We start from the raw sequence: 20386 nt of genomic DNA on the forward strand, positions 1-20386 counted from the left end.
GTCATGTCCCACCCCAGTTAAAGACGGCTAACAAATCAGAAACACCCATTCAGTCATGTCCCGCCCCAGTTGAACACAGCTGCCACTCGGCGAAAGAAAAAAGTGTAGACACAGGCTTTTTAGCTTACAAATTACTATTCTGTTTTTTTTTTTTTAATTATTATTTATTATTAGAAGGCACATGGAGTTTAGTCCTGCCTTGGCCAGTGCATTCTGAAAGTATGTTTCGGTCTGTAGCCAACAATGCATGTTATTGCAGATCGTATCTCTCCACACAAACTAAAGGCGCAGATGCCGACTTTTTCACAGCTGACTGCACGATTCAGCCGTGAAAAAGGCGGCATCCGCTAAAAGGCGCGCCGTTTGCATCCCTGTTTAAGGGCACTTTCACACCAAAGGTTGCCTTAAAAGTCCCAAAAACAGTTGAAAATGAACTTCAATGTAATGCAAAAATCCATCCTGAATTCCATAGAATACATATTGGGTAACATGTACCTCAAGTATCAAGGCTACAAGTCAGTCATTTCAAATTTCAAACTTTACAATGATAATTCACTTGTGGTACAACCTCGGAATCCACAGGTTAAGGCCTGAAAATTAAATGTACAGATTCTCACTAGATACCCTAAAGTTGTCTGGTGGTGGCGGCGGCGGCACGTGTCATATTTATGATTCTATGCTTATCTTGGCCGGGATGAGCTCCAGCCTCATTGAGGCTATTTTTTATTTTATTTTTTTACCTTTTAATGTGTCTCGTACAAACCAACAAACTGAAAAACAGAGAGCCGTGTTTGCATTTCCTGGTTAGAAAAGTATGCACACCCTTTAAACTAATACTTTGTTTGCTCAGTCTCTGATAAAGAGGACGTGACTTTTGCTCATCTTGATTTGGAAACCGCTCCTTGCAGAAACACTCCAGATCTCCTAAGGCCAAAAAAAAAAGTGTGTTTCCGGTTACGTAGATTTCAAAACTAGGGTCGGTAGGCAGGCATTTTTTTTTTTTTTTGAATTTTTTTTTCAAGATGGCTGCCATAACCTATATTTAGACAGGAATAATTTCACAAAATATAATGAATTTCTTTGCAGGTCACCTGAGTTACCACCTTCTGATGAATCTGATGCAGCATGAGACACCTTTTAACATGAATTTTTCTGTAAATATAACAGCTCAATACACCATGAGAGAGAGAGAGAGAGAGAGCAGCCCCGCCCCTCTCTGCTCCCTGAGTGCAGCTCGTCGCTTTGGTAACGGTGCAGGGAAAAGAGCACTTTTTTCTCAGAATTCCCTCTCCTCGAACAACGCTGATTTACACGGAAACGAAAGGAGCTATTCACAAAATTCTTTCACATTGAGTGCTACAAGGCTCCCATGAACACATTAATGTAATTTTTTTGTCCCTAGTGTAAAAAATGTGGACACTAGAGCGAGTTAAAAACAAGTGACTTTTCTGATTTTGCAGTAAAAGCGCTGCCACGTTTATAATGTGAGTCTATGGGAGAGCGCGGCTGTCCTCTCCTTACTTGCAGGCTTCTCATTCAAAAACTGTAAATCCTATCGCTCAGGGAGACACATTGTGTGAATCAAGACAAGTGTGACTACAACTTTTGAGAAAATTGTGTGTGTAGAGTGAAAATTGTGGCTGAGAAAACAGTTTAAATGAGAAAGTTAGAGCTTTTTTTTTTTTTTCAAGCTGCCTACACTCTAAACTCCTGAGCTGCACTGGTGTGTAACGCCATAGACACCCATTATAAAGCCTGAATTTCTCCAGATGTGCTCATGGTGTTTGATCTGTGACTGATCCAAAAGTATAGAACCTAGCAAAAAAGTTGAATGCCAGATCCACACGAGAAGTTTGTCTCCGTTTTAAAGTTTTAATCATGTCTCTAGGTGAAAGACAAAATAAGCGTTATCTCTGCTTCTGTTCCCTCCGACGGCCCCGACACACTACTGCCTCCGCCGAGTGCGCGCGCACACCGCATGTCGGGGCCGCGGATGAGTTACTCTCCCCTGATCAACGAAGTCTGCGGGGAATTTGTGGTTATTATCGGTACAAACAGCGCGAATCACAACTTAAATGAGTGCGGCTTAGTTTGACACTATTGTCAGTCCGTTAGATAAACATTTAATTTTATTAAAATCGAAAATTAATATTTAGAGTCTGTGGGCTACAAAAATAATAGTCATTAAAGTAGCCGACTGGACTTAATTGTGTAGTCGGCTGTATGGCCGGCAGCCGGCGCTTGTGGAAAGCCCTGATTTTCCCAGTGAGTGACAAAAACTTCCAGTTCACGCGGTTGGGTTATATGTAAAAGTCGCGACTGGGAAAAAAAAGTTTAGGGTCGGGCGGTACGGATTAGGGTCGGTCGGGTAACCGGAAACACACTTTTTTTTTTTTTTTTGGCTTAAGCACAGCCGCAGGGTTTTTTGGTAGGATTTCAGTCTGGGCTCTGACGTTCCAAAAATATTGATCATCGGCATCTGAAGCTGTTCCGTGGCTGACTTGGATTTGTGCTTTGTCTTGTTATTGTACTCGAAGGTGAAATTCTTCGACTGACAAATACAAATATCCATGAACTCTAGTTTTCGAGTCTCGGGTGAAGAGATGCTACCGGCACCGTGCTTCATCGTCAGCTTTTGAAGTTAAGCGGTCATGTTTTTTGTATTAAATATCTTTTGAAATTATTCACATAAAGTTTTAATTTGGTCTTATCCGACCTTAAAACGTTTTGCTACGTGGTTTAGGCAGGGGTAGATTTTTTTTTTTTCTTCTTCTTCCCCTCCAGATTCTGTCCAGCCTTTCTGCCCTGTAGTCCAAACATGTGACGAACAGATTGCATGTAAAAACAAACAGGGAGTGGCCAGTGCTTGACAGATTCCTGCAGCAGCTTCTTCACTGTTGCTGTCGGTCTCTTTGGCAGCCACCTTGATAAATTTCTTCCTGTCATCTGTTTTTGGAGGGACGTTCTGATCTTGAGGTCACTCCGCTGCACTTTTTTCTCCTCTTGATCATCGTGATGGCCTTCACGGTGCCCGATGTTCTGGAAATTCTTTTGTATCCCTTTCCGTTTTTCAATGGCGAGATCCTCGACTTGCTCTGTAAGCTCCATGGCTTCAGCAGTCGGATAAAAACCCTCCAGAAACAGCTGATCTGTATTTAGGGTTGATCAATTCTGAGACGGGCGTAGGATTACTTTTGAACACGAGTTTGGTTTGTTCTGACCAATCACGTTCAGTCGCGTGACCCATTATTAAAGCGTGTGCACACTTGTGCAACCAGGTTATTGTACACCACTTTTTTTTTTTTTTTTAATATAAATCTGACTGTCCAAACTACTGTTTAGAGAAAACTGATCAACACTTTGCTGAACTCACGACTCGGATTAGTCAGAGTTGTTTTTAACGTGTAGAAACATCTTCACTCTTCATCCAATATACAGTTGTGTTCAAAATAATAGCAGTGTGTTTAAAAACGTGAGTGAAGCTTAAAATCCTTATAGTTTTTATTTCCATACATTGGGAACACTGCACATTATATTCTACATCAAAACATGAAGAAAAATGTATGAATATTTTAATTACTTTACAGAAAATGAAGAAAAATGAACATTGGGCTGTTCAAAAAAATAGCAGTGTCTGCATTTTTCATTACAAACTCCAAATATTTACTGTATAAACTGAAAAAATCTTAAGGATTTATCACTAAACTAATATTTCGTTGTATAACCACGGTTTCTGAGAACTTCTGGCACCTGTGAACAGGTATTCCAGCCCAGGATGATTTGACAACATTCCACAATTCCTCTGCATTTCTTGGTTTTGCCTCAGAAACAGCGTTTTTGATGTCACCCCACAAGTTTTCCAGGGTTTTTTCTAGAAAAATTTAGTATGAGGGCGCTCACCATGGCGAGGGAGCGAAGCGGGGGGAGGGAGATGGTGCCGGTTGTCCCCCTCCGCCGTGCAAAGCCTTTGAAAAATGCTCCAATGGGACATTCTGAGGCTATCTGAGAGGGAAATTGTAACAAATTGTCTGTCAACATTGAAAAAGAAAGAAGTAATCTTCTGCCCCGGACAGTCTTTGTCTTTCTTCCGCTTCGTGCCGCGGGATGACATCTTTAAATGCCCAAGTGTCAACAAAAACAACTCGCGAACTCCTTCTGTCAAAAGCTCCCGCGCCGGTGGGTGAAAGGTCATTCAGTCTCGAGAAATCTCGCTCTACAAGTCAGCTGACCTTGTATGTAACCCATGTCAAATCTCGTGAGAGCAGCCGCGACAAGTAAACAACTAAACAACATGGCGCCTCAGTCTGGAAAACGCCAATTCGGATTGTTTTTGCACCGTCTGGCGGTGTATCTACTATGATTGGAATATTTTTGGAGCAATTATAACGTGTTTGATGATCAGACACATTGTCACGTAGTGTTGCCGGGATGTTTTCACGGAGTCGGTAAGGGGGTGCACGCCGAGAGTAAGAGGGCGCAGCGCCCCTGTTCCCCCGTTTAGACGAAAGCCTGTTTTCTATCGGATTAAGGTCCGGGGATTGGGCTGGCCACTCCATAACTTTCATTTTGTTGGTCTTGAACCCTGATGCTGCTCGCTTACTGGTGTGTTTGGGGTCGTTGTCTTGTTGAAACACCCGTTTCAAGGGCATTTCCTCTTCAGCATAAGGCAACATGACCTCCTCAAGTATTTTGATATATGCAAATTGATCCATGATCCCTGGTATGCGATAAATGGACCCGACACCACAGTAAGAGAAACATCCCCATATCATGATGCTTGCACCACCATGCTTCACTGTCTTCAGAGTGGACTGTGGCTTGAATTCAGTGTTTGGGGGTCGTCTGAAAAACTGTCTGCGGCTCTTGGACCCAAAAAGAACAATTTTACTTTCATCAGTCCACAAAATGTTTTTCCATTTCTCTTTAGGCCAGTCGATGTGTTCTTTGGCAAATTGTATCCTCTTCTTTTTTAACAGTGGCACTTTGCGGGAGCTTCTTGCCGATAGATTAGCTTCACACAGGCGTCTTCTAATTGTCACAGTACTCACAGGTAACTTCAGACCGTCTTTGATCACCCTGGAGCTGATCATTGGCTGAGTCTTTGCCATTCTGGCTATTCTTCCATCCATTCGAATGGTAGTCTTCCGTTTTCTTCCACGTCTCTCTGGCTTTGCTGTCCATTTTAAAGCACTGGAGATCATTTTAGCCGAGCAGCCCATCATTTTCTGCACTTCTTTACAGTATACATACCTGCAAACTAGTCACCTTTCGGCGAAATTCGCCGTTTTGATCCCAAAATAGGTCACTTGTGTGAATCGTGTAGATCCGAAGAGGTTTTTTTTTTGGGGGGGGCGCGAGGCTACGTTGCCGAACATTTGGTTTCAATGTACTACTACTACTTCAAAGTACTACTACTACTTTTCTCCTCACACCCACATTCAGACCATTTCCGCCGCCTTCATACTTCAAACGTCTCTCTGATTGGATGACATTCCAACGAGCCAATAGTCTTCCAGAACGCTGGACAGTATCCGCGAATTGTAACTGAATAGAGGCGGGGTTTTCTTGAATACGGGCGTGTATAGGAGGATGGCAGAGATCATTCAAACGCAATGCAGAACGGGACACTGAGTCTTGAAAACAGCTCACGGAATCATATATATATATTTTTTTTTCCGGAACTCTATATTACATCTGGAGACGGAAAAATTTTAGTATGCGGAGAAAGCTGTGTTACGATGAGTGCGATTTAAAGAGGCTTTAGGGTGGGTTTTTTTTGGTACCTGTGATTTGGTGGTCTGTGAGTCGCGTTTTTATGACGTAAGACGCAAGGGGCGGGGCTGTTACGTTCGAACCGAACGCGCGACACGGAAGATGTTTCTGTGGGCTGAAACAAAACAGAAAAAAAATGTCAAATCAGTTTGAATAAAGTCATTTTTTGTTGAACATAAGGATCTATAAACGCGTGTTTTGGGTAAGAGAAAGCATGTTTGTGAAACTGTTGGTGGGATTGTCAAAATTATAACGTAATATGTGTTGATCTCGGTTGTATTCAGAGAACCAGTTAGTTGTGAGTGTGTGTGAGAGTGATGGTGATGATACACGGGGCAACTTTTTAGACAATGTTGCCGAGCAATGTTGCTGGCAACGGGCAACTAGGTGAGACACGGCAACTTTTCAGGGCAACTAACGATGGGCAACAACAGTTAGCAACGGCAGTTTACAGTTAGCTAAAAAAAATCGATGCCTTAATTTTTGCTGTGACCATTTAATCAAGCTGTCTGTTGTTTTTTAGAGCTTTGGTGAGGTAAATTCCTCCATATAGAATATTAAAATAACTTACCGGCGTAAAAACAGATGAGGAGTCTCTCCATCTCTTCACTCCACTGACACTGAGCGGCCGCCATATTTGTTTGAAATTTCTGATCCGAACCTCACCGGAGGTCACATGACTCGATACTCGCGTTCTGATTGGCTTATCTCAAAAAGTTGCCAGAGATTATCAAAACCATTCAGAAAGAAGCAATGTTGCCCAATCTCAATAGAAAAGAGTCAAAACGCAATTGCCCGGCAACATTGCCCAAAAAGTTGCCCTGTGTATCATCACCATGAGAGTGTGTGAGAGTGAGAGAGAGAGAGAGATTCTCTGCTGTATCACTCTCACACCATGAATTTGGCAGCACTGAAGGAAAGGAGGGCTGAATTTGGTGTGCTGCTGGTAATCGGGCAGAGGTGGTGAAGAAGGATAGCATGGCGCGAAAGAGGCACATGGCAGAGCAGCATAAACGTGCCCTTGAACGGCTTGTTCGGGCCAAAAAATGATAAACTGGTCTGCTGAAGAAAGCTTCCAGTGTCACACTTCAAAAATTACTTTTTTAAATTCAAATTTTACTTTTTAGACTTTTCCTTCCTTAATGGTAATGTAATGAGGCGTCAGATGCAAAACTGAAAATTGCAAAGTGAATAAATCTTGTCTTTGTTTTAAATGTCTTCTCCCTTGATCGTGCGCTGTTTAACCCATTGACGCCGGATGCTGCGTCGCGCAACATTGCCCCTAGCGCCGGTTGTTGCATAACGCAACATTGCCCCAAATGCTGGTTGCTGCATAACGCAGCATTGTTGATTTGTCATTATTTTCAAGACGCATGCCAGATTTTTTTTTTTTTATAAAAATGTGTTAGTGTTAATGCTGAATGAGCACGATCCAATAAAAGCAGAGAATTTTATCTTTTAAATGCAACTTATATCATGTCTTTATGTGCTTCAGAGGCTGAGATATTGAATTTTTCATAGGCGTTTTCAATTAATTATTTTTATTTCAGAAAACCCTCAGGCAGATGGGGACCTTTTCTAAAAACTGGCTTAGGCATTTGCAGACCTTTTTTTGCAGGCATTTCAGGCGTCAATGGGTTAAGGGGGCCGGGGGGTTACCGGTAGTTTTTCAACCCTCATGAGTTTGCAGGTATGAGTATACGTTTTACCCCTCTCCAATCAACGTTTTAATCAAAGCACGCTGTTCTTCTGAACAATGTCTGGAACGACCCATGTTTCTCAGGTTTTCAGAGAGAAACGGATGTACAACATGTGCCGGCTTCATCCTTAAATCAGGGCCACTTGACTGACATCTGTTTTCTCACAGAATGAATGATCTCACTAATTAAACTCCACACTGCTATTATTTTGAGCACGCCCCTTTCACTTAATTATTCGATTACACAGACTCAGGAGCGTGCATATCATGAATGTTGGGTCTGTTGGTTTTCTACGACTCTACTACACCTACTGGTAAATTATTTGCCATGTAGTAATATAATTTCCACCAAAAACAGTGATTGATCTGGTTCGTCGTGTTGGACTGCTATTATTTTGAACAGTATAAATAAATGTCTCTTGTTGCATGTTTGTTTGTTTATTTATTTATTTTTTAAATAGTATGATCTTGAATTGTTGTTTCTCGTCTCATCCCTCCTTCTGCATAGTGGACTCCCGGTAATGGTCATCATTCATAAGACCTGGTGTGGGGCCTGCAAAGGTAGCTGTATTTATTTATTTATTTATTTATTTGCCGCCACCCCCCCACTAAATAAATATTTGTTATTGCTGCTAAAATGCAGTGTTTATTCCATGTGTAAATGTTTGTCGTGGCTTTTAACTCCGTAATCATCTGTGTGATAGTTTTAATAGTACAGTTTGTGGTGATATGTTCGTAGCTCTTGGTTTGGTCCAGGTTTTTACCTTCAGCTTCATGTTTCCAAAAAGCGCTGAAGCCCAAGTTCTCCGAGTCGAAGGAGATCTCTGAGCTGGCTCACAACTTCATCATGGTGAACTTGGAGGTGAGAGCCGATACCACACTCGTTTCTCTCGAGGCCACTGAACGTTTTATTATGGAACCGTTCTTGCACTAACATACGTTTTTTGTTTTTTTTCCCCCGTTCGATTTTCTTTTCTGTCATACATCAAATTCCATTTGATATGAAATTACGATCCGTTATACAGGTTATATTAGATTCCATAAAATTATATACCTCTTTTTTTTTTCCCCTGTCCTTTCTACTTCCATTCTGTAATTTATTGAAAGTAGTGCTGTCAAAAATGTCGCGTTATTAACGCGTTAACTTGACTCAATTTTAACGGCGATAATTTTTTTATCGCGAGATTAACGCTGTGTGACATGATGCCACGCCCCGCACAGCCAGAGTCCTCTGCCCTCCCCCGAAGAGCCACGGTGCTCGGCTTAGGTTTCGTTTTCCCATCGGCAGCTCCAGCCCCACTTTGCAGTGGCTGTGACAAGACGTGTTATGCTCTGCAATAAAAAAAAAAAAAAAAACATTGGTACAACCAGTGTTCGAACTATGCCGATATTTTTTGGGGGGGTCCCTTTTTTTTCCCTTGGGAGTGCTTGCGCTTGTCTCAGAGCGCGGATCTCCATCGCGCGCTCACTTCAGATATGCAAATGCTTCCCGTTACACACGATTGCTCTGTCAATAAACATCATTTTGCCAATATTTTAGAGACCCCCCAACATTTCCCAAATCATGTTTTCAAGGGATCTCATGTTTGTTTCAGGGGATCTCGGATCCCCCGAGTACCCCCGTAGTTCGAACGGTGAGCAAGCCTATTCACTTTTTTATGCTGATAAGAGAATTACAATGGTTTTTCATGTGACAAAAATGTGCGATTAAATTGCGATTAATCGCGAGTTAACTATGACAGTCGCGACATTAATCGCGATTAAATATTTTAATCGCTTGACAGCACTAATTGAAAGCCACCTCTTCTGTCCTTTTTTTTTTTTGTATTGACTTGCATTCTACTGTATATTACTTGACGTTTTTGTTATCCCCCGCTGGCTGAAAGACCCAAAAGGGGATTATGTCGTGGCTCCGTCCGTCCTGGGAAGGGTACTCGCCTTCTGAAATTGACTCCCCTTACAATTTTTGGACGAATTTCACCAAACTGGACAAAAGGCATTATGGGTTGTTTTACAATCAGGATACAAAGTTTGTGTCACAGGGGTCCAAAATTCAAATTGGTTCAAAAAACTGGTACAAGAACCAGTTAAGTGAAGGACAAATTAAAGAACAGTAATTTTTTTGACATGTGTGTTTGGTAGTTTTGTGTAATCTGCTAGCCTAGTAAACTAGACCCAACCGCCTAGCGGCCAAAAATATTTTTTGCCTGCGAGTGGGTCTAGCCTTGCACCATATAAACAAAAACACCCCGGGCATCAAATCATGCCCGCCAATCACAACGCAAGGTTTTTGTTTGGATTCTTTGGGCGGGCTTTTGCAGGAGCTGCGCGACGCTGGAGAAAGCACAGCAGGAAAGATGGCTACGGCTAGTGAACAGCGCTCGTTTGACTCCGCTTTGGAATCAGTTTTAGAAGAATTAGACTTGGAGTTTTGGTTGAAACATGAGCAGGAAGAGGCTCTCCGCTCATTCCTTTTCAAGAAGGACGTTTTCGCTGTTTTGCCGACCGGCTATGGCAAAAGTCTGATCTACCAGCTGGCTCCGCTCGTAGCCAAAAGGATGGGGCTAGTTTGTGCAGTACGAAGAATTAATAAACAGCAAACCCTTGGAAAAAAAGTGTGTATGTGGTACAGACTCCAAACTTGTGGCCATTATCTCCAAACTTCTTAATATCTAGAACCTGTTTATTAATTAATACGCATTTTGAAAAATTATTTATTTCAAGGCCTCCCCCACTGCTTTCTGTCGCTCTGACTACGTCACAGTCACTGTTGCGCTGATTGGTCAGAGCGTTGGCCTATACGCACAGAGACAGTTTGAAAGACAGCGGGTTGTTCCTCCTACCTGCTTCGGAAATGTCTACGGATCGAGGCCAGACTAAATATTCACATTTAGTCTGGCTTGCCAGGCTAGTAATCTGCTATAAGATGGGAGAAACAAATGAAGTGATTCTCGGAGAGGACTTTTTTTTTTTTTGACAATTCAGAATCCATTACTTCCATAGTCGGAGCCTAATCTAGGGCGCATAATATGCGTTTTTTATCTGTCTGTCGCACATTTATAAGTAGAGAGCGTGTAGTCGCGTTTTACTGAATCTTGTGCGTATCGATTTGTCAGCACCAGCGAGCGAGCACTGCGGTAAATATAGCGTTGTTTACACACCTATCGGAAAGGACCGAAGTATTCCGAATGGTTTATTTAGCGGGTAAAACAGTTTTGTGAACTATTATATCATTTGGTCACTGAACCGGAAGACGGTGTATCTCAACCAATCGTGTGAAGTGTTTTAAAAATACCCAAAAGCACATCGTTCTGTCTCATCCAAACACAATAATAAGTTTGTGTACAAATATGATCTTGGAGTAATTATGACAGTGTGAAGACGTACTAAGTCGTTTGAATTTGATATTATGTAAGTTTTATTTAAAAATATTATGAAATATATTTAATCTGTTCTTGTGTAATTGTAGGTACTGTAAGATTGTAAATGATGGAGATTATATACTTTTTAGGAAGTCTGAATTTTGAGATCATCTCCAGTCATTTATGTCAAAATCTAGTTTAAACATCGGTAGATTGTTTAATGTTTTTCACTTTCATGAAAGGTGGTCTGAACAAAACAAATATGGTAGCATTTTTAAATATTTGATAGTGATTTTTATTTTATTCAATTCAGAAAGTCAGATTTTTCATCTTATTATAAATTAATAGTGGCAAGACTACATGGATTTTAGACTTAACTATATCAAATGATGTAATATTAACCTAGTCATATTTGAAATGCAATATTATACTACTGGTGGTCAAATTGGTAAAAACAGGCTAGTCACATGATTTATAGTAAAACAGTAACCTAGTCCTATTTGTAAGGTTTTGCAGTGTATAATTCTTCATATAGTTTTTGATCTAAAATCTTTACATTTTTAAAGTTCAGATCTGATCATGTTTGTGCAATACTATAAACTGCGGATAAGTGTTTGCTGATATGGTTTTCATATCACTGTATTAAAGGATATGTATAGTGCCATAATGATACATGTAACAAACATTCATATCCGATGTTAATCTATGTATTTAGTTTTATTAATAAAACTGTTCTGTTTATAGATGTACTCTTGAAAATATCGACCAATGTATTACTTATTTTTCTGTCCCCACTAACTGGAACAAATGAGGGATGTTTTTATCCATGTTAATATTTTCTGTCCCCTATTTTCAAATTCCTAGATTAGGCTCTGATGGTGCTTTTAAATATAAGGCTGTAAGCAGGGTGCGATTTGTCAAAAAACCAGAAAGGGGGGGATTTTTTTTTTTTTTTTTAAATCATGAAACGTCACAAAATTAAGGTAACAATAGGCTAACAGCTCAATAACATCCGATGACATCAAATGAATAACACTAAATGAAAACGAACACTAAACCAGAGATAGTAAATTCATCTTCCTATCTCTCTGACTAAATACACGAACACAAGTTCGCATTGCTTGTCGCGTTGCTGTGATGTTTCTGTCCCTCCGGATTAAATGGACAGTGACTCGAAAATCACTAAAATACATGAATACTAAATGAACAGTTTGTTCCGATGGCGCAGTTCAGATTGTGCGCAGCTTTCCGATTTAAACTGCTTTTTTTTCTCATCCTTATACTTCCTGTTTCATGGACTGTAACGGATTTGCTTATTTAGTAATTTTTAATACAGAATTTACTTTGAAATTATAATCAGACACTCCAACGCCCCCCCTAAAAAAAAAAATCTATGAGAACGCAAAGATATTATCTACAATGTATCTATTTGCTGGGGACGTTCGTGAACATCAAAGCTGCCACTTCGGGTCATTTTGAAAGTGAGTGCAATGTAGACCGTAGAAAACTGTCTCACAACATGCCTGTCATGTCAACTTTTTTTTTTTTTGGTTTGTTTGTTTTATTGACGGGGTTGTCCCCGAGGATTTTTTTTTTCAGCAGAGATAAAAACTGGGGGGGGGATGATCCCCCCCAGCAAATCGCACCCAGGCTGTAAGCTTCGTGTTAGTTGTCTCTAATATTTATGTCCCAACATCTTGACCACATTTTAGGATGAAAATAATCATTTTAGATATGTTATTTTATATTGAAAAATTAGCTGTCTCGGAGAGGACTTTTTTTTGACACTAATTTGATCAAAATAGTCTGAAAACTTACTGGCATTGAACGTTAAAACTTAACTATGGAACCAAATATTTGTTTTATGGTATAAAGAATGATGTAAGTGCATCCCTTTTGGAGCTACCGGTGGTCAAAAAAGCACTTTTTCTAAATGACACGAGTAATTTTGCTAAATATGACACACATTGCCATACATTCACCAAAAATAACGTTATCACCAAATGTTTTTTTGCATGGTAAATAGAGCTATCACAGGGCTACAATAAACAACCAAGTTTATTTAGTCAAGCCTTTTGATATTGAAGATAAGTGTTAAATGTGATTTTTAGCTTGCGTACCCTGATTGTAAAACAACCCGTATGTCATTAGTACACACTTTTTTTTGGATGAATTTCTCGAAGCTTGGCAAAAGGCTGTGTTATATAACTGTCATGGGCAAATTTTATGAGTTATGCCCTGGATTATTAACAAACTTTGGCAGTTTCATCAAGCGGTGCTTGCTTTCTGAAGTCAACTTTTGGAGGAATTTCACGTCATTTGGCAAAAAGTTTTAATCCCCCGAAGGGGGATTATGTCGTGGCGATGTCCGTCCCAGGAAAGGGTACTCGCCTTCTGAAATCAATTTTTTGGAGGAATTTCATGAAACTTGACAGGCTTTTGGATTGCGCTCTCATTCAATTCTAAACTCTGTTCCGTCACACATTTTATTAAGCTTTACTGCTTTCTCTAGTCTGCTCGACGTTTAATTGAAGTACATTCTATAATTATACAGAATGGATGGATTCTAATCTAAGTTTCATTCTTCTTTTATATAAAAAAAAAAAGTCCTGTTCCATTGTAAAGGATGTCTGTGTTGAAGCTTACAAACCAAACAAAAAACACACAAAATGTACAGATAGAATGACCAAGTTTGTATTTTTCACAGTGATCATGTGTCGGTGGTTTTCATGAATGAGACACTAGCAGAATAACACACTCTCACCAAAATGTTCTGATTCTCAGGATGAAGAAGAGCCAAAAGATGAAGCCTTCAGCCCTGATGGAGGCTACATTCCCAGGATACTCTTTTTAGGCAGGAAGCTAGTTTACATCCTTGTGTTTTTATTAGTATAAAGTCTTGACGTGGCCGTGAGATTGTTTGTTCGTTTGTTTCCTCGTAGATCCCAGTGGTAAAGTCCGTCCTGAGATCACCAACAAGAACGGAAACCCAAACTACAAGTTTTTCTACAGTAACGCCGATCAAGGTGACACCATGAAATGCTCCTCATTCTGAGAAATGAAATGATGCTGGTATTTGTGGTGAGACTGGGCGGAGTTATTTCATTCTCAACATCCTGAAACTTGTAAACTTTCGGTTTTGTTTTATGTGGACTCGGTACTGGCGAAGTGTGTTTTTGTTTTTAACCACAGCGATGTGTTGAGACCTCGTGTGATTTGTGTCTCATCTACAGTCGTGAGCAGTATGAAGGAGGCTCAGGAGAAGCTGACCGGAGATGCGTTCAGGCAGTCACACCTGGGCGATGAACTGTGATGGTAACTAGCTCACGGCTGGTCCAACACACTCACTACTGCACCGTTTGGGTTCAGCCCACAAACTTCCAAAACCCCATCTATGCTGCACTGAAATTGCTCGTTTGCTTTTATGCCATTTTTACAAAGCGGATTAGTTCAGTGTCTGTTTAGTCAAGGGTGTGATTTATTTAAAAAAAAAAGGTATATGTATAGACCCCTTCGCATGTTTGTAAAAAAACGACCGTTGCCAGGATACGCGCGCAGCCTATAGACCGGCATTATGAGCTGTCAGATTATGCAGGGATGTGATTTTTCCGCGGAATTCCGCTTTTTTCACCTCAAAACTTGGGAAAAAAAAATGTTTCCGATTTTCCCCTCAAATCCACATTCGTATCCTATTCGTTCTGACTTTGTTTGAAAGATGGCAGCCTCGGATTTGCATCTTTACACCTCGATCACGGAGGCTGCCATCTTTCAACTCTTTGTTTGAAGCGAGCGCATTCATTGGTTGTTACAGAGCGATGGGCCAATCCTGTACCTCGTTTCATCTCATTTACGCAATTACGTCATTGAGATGAAACGAGGTACGTGATTGGCCCATCGCTCTGTAACAACCAATGAACGCGCTTGTTAGATAGCTGTACGTAAGCTCGCTTCAAACAGAGTTGAAAGATGGCAGCCTCCGTGATCGAGCGTAAAGTGCGCGCGCGCGAGTGAGAGTATGTGTGTTGACCATTAAATTGGCTTGAATTTGTTTATCATGACAAGTTTTTTCTTGTGTGTTTGCTTGCCATTTTACAATTTTTAAGTCAGAAAACCCCAAAACCCAGGAGCTTCCCCCCTTGTCCCCCCACCAGGGTGCTGCCCTGGACCAGCCTGTGGCCTGTGGCCCCCAGACCCCCGGCTAAAATTTTCAGATAATTTCACCAGCCCCAAATCACATCCCTGATTATGCCAAACAATTGTCGTTACAAGATCGAGAATGCTACATAAATAAGTTAACTCTAACAAGTGGACATCGCCTACCGGATCCGCATTTAATTAAAGAGTGGACGGACGATGTTAGTAAGTTCCCTGGTATACAACGGCCAGATATACAGTACAGTTGTGCTCAAAATAATAGCAGCGTCTTTAAAAAGGCGAGTAAATGTCAAAATTCTTCAAATAAATTGTACTTTAATGAACACAAATGCATTGGGCATACTGCACATTCTATTTCCAAGCAAGAAAATTGGAAAAAGTAATTACATTTCATTAGGCAGCTGGGCCATAGAAGGTTCACGCTGCATGCTGCACACTACACGCTACACGCGTGTGAAGAAAAGTGGACAAACGTAGCATGACTTGCTCTGGGCCATAGAACGGCGTTCACGTTGCATGCTGCACACTTGAAGCGTGAAATGAACATGCACACTTTTTTCTAGGCGTGAAGATGGAAATTCCAGTCAATGCATGCGGTCACCGCCGCACCAGCCAATCAGAACGGGTCTAGGGAGATAACTCTATGCTTTCAGGGGAAAACTTCAGAAAAAATATAATTGAATGGTATAATTGAAAAATAGTTCTTCATCGGGATTGTCAAGTAGATTATAGAATGCTCGGTGAAATTCACCACGGGCTTCTCTCAGAAGGAAGTGTTCTCGGCTCCAAATTCTGTTCCTTTTTCTCTTCCTCTGTCTCAGTAAAAGCAGAATGAGGCAATCGTCGTCATCCGAAGAGTCCATATTGTTGGTTACTCGGTCAAAGTAGAACAGACGCAACATGTGAACATCCAAGCATGAAGTTTAATGGCCCAGGGTCCGGTTCTTCACGTGAACGTGTAGCGTGCAGCATGCAGCGTGCAGCGTGAACCTTCTATGGCCCAGCTGCCTAATATTTCACAGAAAGTCAAGAAATGTAACGTTCAAAAAAATAGCAGTGTTGACGTCTTTCTTTGGAAACTCAAAAATGTACCATACAAACTAAAATTCTTGAAAATTCAACTTTGCCGAGTGTCCTAAACTAATATTTTGTTGCATAACCATGGTTTCTGATAACTGCTTCGCATCTGTGGTGCATGGAGTCGACCAACTTCTGGCAACGGTCAACAGGTATTGCAGCCCAGGTCAACTGTACTACGTTCCACAATTCCTCTGCATTTCTTACGTCAGCCCACTCCATTAGTTGGATGCTGTTTGTCTGGAACCATGATTTTGCTCGCTTGCTGGTGTGTTTGGGGTCGTTGTCTTGTTGAAACACCCACTTCAAAGGCATTTCCTCTTCAGCATATGGCAACATGACTTCTTCCAGTATCCTGATGTACTCAAACTGATCCATGATCCCTGGTACGCGGTAAATAGGACCAACACCGTAGTATGAAAAACATCCCCATATCATGATGCTTGCACCACCATGCTTAACAGTCTTCACTGTGTACTGTGGCTTGAATTCTGTGTTTGCAGGACGTCTGACAAACTGTCTGTGACCCTTAGACCCATCTTACTTTCATCTGTCCACAAAATATTACGCCATTTCTTGTCAGGCCAGTCAACGTGTTCTTTGGCAAATGGTAGCCGCTTCAGCCCATGTCTTTTCTTTAACAATGGGACTTTGCGGGGGCTTCTTGCTGGTAGGTCGGCTTCACATAGACGTCGTCTGATTGTACCAGTACTCACAGGCAAGTTTAGATCTTCTTCGATCCTCCTGGAGCTGATCATTGGCTGAGCCTTTGCCAGTTTGGTTATTCTCCGATCCATTCGAGAAGTTGTCTTTCTGGTTTTGGCTGCCATTTTAAAGCGTTTGATATCATTTTAGCTGAACAGCCTATAAGTTTCTGCACTTCTTTGTAGGTTTTCCCCTCTTTTATCCAGTTCTTGATTAAAAGCCGCCCTTCATCAGAACAGTGTCTTGAACGACCCGTTTTACTTGGTTTTTCAGGACCAATGCAGGACAGCCAGCATATGCAATGTCAGTTGCCTTGATCCTTAAATAAGGACCACCTGTTAACACCTTTTTTTTTTTCACAAAATCAGTGCCCTCCCTAATTGAACTCACCACTTTCAGCTAATCATTCAATTTCACAGAATCGGTAGCATGCACGGCCGGCCTGTTGGTTTTCTATACCTTTACACTGCAAGCAAGTTTCTGGAGGGTATAGTAAAGGTTGAAATTTTAACAAAAACAGTGACTTATCTTGCTACTGTTGAGGGACTGCTATTATTTTGAACGTAACTGTATACTCGCACCTTATTGACAAGTCTTTAGACGCATATGATTATGTGCGGGCATGTACAGAACGTGTTTTACACTGAAATTGTTTTAATCAAATTATGCCAGTGATGTGATGACAATGTGGCTTTAGCTACAACAGCAAATACCAACACTAAACAGCTTCCTGCAGTTAGCCAGGTACTCTGCGCTACAAAACCAAAAAGCATGCAGCATGCTCTGTTATAATAGCCAATCAAAACAGTTTTTACAAAGACACCCACATTCTTTTTTTTTAAGTCACTCGTTCATTTTATTTGTTTGTTCAGTAAAACCCCAAACATTTGTTGAATTTATTTTATTTCCTCGCGTTGCACCTTAATGACGTCAGCGCGCAGTATTTTTCCCTTCGCGGTTTGTTCCTTCTCTCTCGCCATAGTAAGACACCCACATCCGCTTGTTCTGACCCACTGGAGGTAGCACGTTTGCATGTCATGAATATTAATGACAAGACCCGCCCCCACCCTCTACCCTTCCCCGCCTCCTGCTTCTCATTAGCAAAACGACGCGCTGGGAAAAGCGCTGAAATGGGGCTTTCTCCCAGGAGGCTATATCTACGGGCCGAGGGTTCATTTTGAGAAAGGCTGCGGATATAACATCCGGAAACCACCATGCCATGGGTCCTTTAAAATTGTGATTTTCGGCATACACAAATAAATAATGATGGCACAAAATCTGGACTGCTTGAGTCAAGCGAGAGCTCTCCTACAAACAAAACTGCATGCAAAGCTAAGTTAACATGCTAACAATATTCATTACATTGTGTAACTATGACCCAGACAAACAGCCTGATCTTACCTGTGATGAAGTGGGCGCTGCAAACCCGCGCATTTTTGATAGTGCTTTCATCCCAGTCTACACGTTTGATGGCTTATAGACGTTGGCGATTTTTTTTTTTTTTTTTGGAATGGGTGAGATCCTGCTGGAATTCTGTACATTTTAACCCCATCACTGCTACGATTCTGACACCCGACAACACAACTAGGCATTTCTGAGTCTTTTTTTTGGGTCCAGGCTGCGCACGCAATTTCCTCTTACGTATGAATGACGTTTACTGCGAAGGGGTCTATAGGCTTTGTTCTTTTCTCATCAAGATATTAATCACACAGAGCAATACATTCACATCGCTCTGACTCCAGGTACAATATGGGATATCACGTGCTTCCAGGCCACAACAAAGGGCCTTATAAACCTTCTAGTGTAGACGGATCCCAAACGTTTATATCTCTCATCATCATGTCCTAAAATGTATTTGCCTCATGGGACTTTTCCTGGTGAAATGCTTTTAAATGGAAACAGGAAGTGACGAGTTGTTTAATATACGTTTGCCATATTGTATTTTCTACCTGGCTGTGTACAATTAAAGTTGGTACTTGATTAATGTTCTCAAGTTTTGTGTCTGATGTTCTTAGACCCTGTATTTCATAGGAAGCAGACAACACATCAGCAGCAGGTCAGTTTGAAAGGATTTTATTGACCAAATAAATTAAAAAGATTACAAATCTATCGAGCTATAAAATGATTATTCTGTACAAAAAAAAAGCTTCCAAAAATCACCAAGAAAGATTGTGTAGTCCTTTGTCAGGCCAAACTGCAAAGAAATAGGTATACAAAACAAGTGGTGCACTAAAATCACTAATTCGTGGCGAGTCATGCGACTATGGCAGTCTGTAGTCATGGACCGAGTGTCAGCGAGCTCATGAAATAAATTTTACACACAGCCTGATTTCGATTCATTCTAATAAACTGCTATTATCGAGCCTGCGGTTCTCGCCTCTGCCCTACAGGAGTGTCACAATGACCACCGAACCAACCGCTGAGGTTAAAGAGGAGACAGACATCGCCGTTTAAAATGTACCCGATACAAAAATAGTAGTAAATAAATGCTATCGAGGTGAAATAAGTACACTTTAAGTGAGCTGAAGCGTGTTAAGATCACGGTGACGTTAAAAGCGTCCCTGCTTGGCGTCTCCGATGGCTCCCCAGACATCAAACACAAACTCGTCAGGGAAAGCGAAGTCTCCCAGAGCCTCGTCCAAAGCCTCGGCAAACTCGTCCGGGTTCATCTTGTCCCGCCCGACCTCCACCATCGTGGCCGCTGCAGGAGAGAGATGGATGGATGGACAGACCTTGTCAAAAGGACAACCTTTACAATACCGTATATTGGTAAATGTATTCGAAGGTCACCTAATTCCGTGTCCCGAATGCCCATGTAGCTCTCCAGGAGGTCGTCTACTTTTTTCACTGCCTTCTCTTCAAACTCTGTGGGCTGCACAAGGAGTTTCACAATTAAACTCGACACCAAACTGCATAACAACTGCGCGACCTGAAATGTCCCCTCACCATTTCCTCAACAGTGGCTGGGCCTTTAGAGCGCAGTCTCAGAGTCTCTCGGCCAGTCCCGATCCGGTTCTCGCCCTGAGGCTTGGATCCTTTTGATCTCGGTTCGAGCATCTCTGTAATTTAAAAAAAAAAAGTAATTAGTCCTGATGGTGTACGCTTGTGGACTTTCAGTAACAATGTAAACAACCTTACCAAAAGCTTTCATAGGTTCGATCAGTTTGAGCTTAAAGGACTGATCTTTCGGCAGATCCTTCAGCATGCGGGCCACTTCGTAGTGCCGCGTCCCTACGATGTTCTTCCCGTTAATACACTCGATGTGGTCTCCCACGCAGAGCACCTTCACGCCATCGGCCACACTGCCCTCCTTTATCCGCTACGCACAAACAGGAAGATGGAGGGTTTTGCATGAAGTAAAAATACAGCCATTCAAATGAGGAACTGCGTGTCGAAGAACTCGGACCTGCTTAGAAACTAGAAAAGTGTTAACCTACAGCAACAGTTAAACCGTCAAAGCCACATTGGGCCAACACAAGATGGCAGCCTTTTCCTCTCCTCTGAAAGGCCACATCTTGGGTATGTTTAGGAGCAAGATCAATGCAATTCTCTTACTTTATATTAAAACTTGTCACATTTTGCGCAATACCAGAAAAATCCAGTTGAACTCAAGCCA

General features: G+C 41.4%; 2 protein-coding genes across 3 annotated transcripts in view; one reads left to right on the forward strand and one right to left on the reverse strand.

Annotated features, from left to right (window-relative positions):
- txndc12 (thioredoxin domain containing 12 (endoplasmic reticulum)) overlaps window positions 1-18758 on the forward strand; it is a 32788-nt gene extending 14030 nt beyond the window's left edge. The window contains exons 3-7 of one of the 2 annotated variants that reach the window (XM_060928892.1): window positions 7980-8032; window positions 8260-8333; window positions 13618-13687; window positions 13776-13859; window positions 14067-18758. In XM_060928892.1, the coding sequence (XP_060784875.1) occupies window positions 7980-8032; window positions 8260-8333; window positions 13618-13687; window positions 13776-13859; window positions 14067-14146 (361 nt within the window). In that variant the 3' untranslated portion in view covers window positions 14147-18758. Of the gene's footprint in view, window positions 1-7979; window positions 8033-8259; window positions 8334-13617; window positions 13688-13775; window positions 13915-14066 lie in introns of both variants that reach the window. The other variant, XM_060928900.1, reaches the window with a different exon arrangement.
- A 69-nt stretch (window positions 18759-18827) lies between these two features.
- The window catches only part of gipc2 (GIPC PDZ domain containing family, member 2), an 82929-nt gene continuing 81370 nt past the window's right edge, over window positions 18828-20386 (reverse strand). Inside the window, exons 3-6 of the mRNA XM_060928884.1 lie at window positions 19909-20089; window positions 19717-19829; window positions 19561-19642; window positions 18828-19471 (exon numbers count right to left, since the gene is read on the reverse strand). Coding sequence (XP_060784867.1) covers window positions 19320-19471; window positions 19561-19642; window positions 19717-19829; window positions 19909-20089 — 528 coding nt within the window. The 3' untranslated portion in view covers window positions 18828-19319. The remainder of the gene's footprint in view (window positions 19472-19560; window positions 19643-19716; window positions 19830-19908; window positions 20090-20386) is intronic.

This window comes from Neoarius graeffei, chromosome 1 (genome assembly GCF_027579695.1).
Source record: "Neoarius graeffei isolate fNeoGra1 chromosome 1, fNeoGra1.pri, whole genome shotgun sequence".
Lineage (NCBI taxonomy): Eukaryota > Metazoa > Chordata > Actinopteri > Siluriformes > Ariidae > Neoarius > Neoarius graeffei.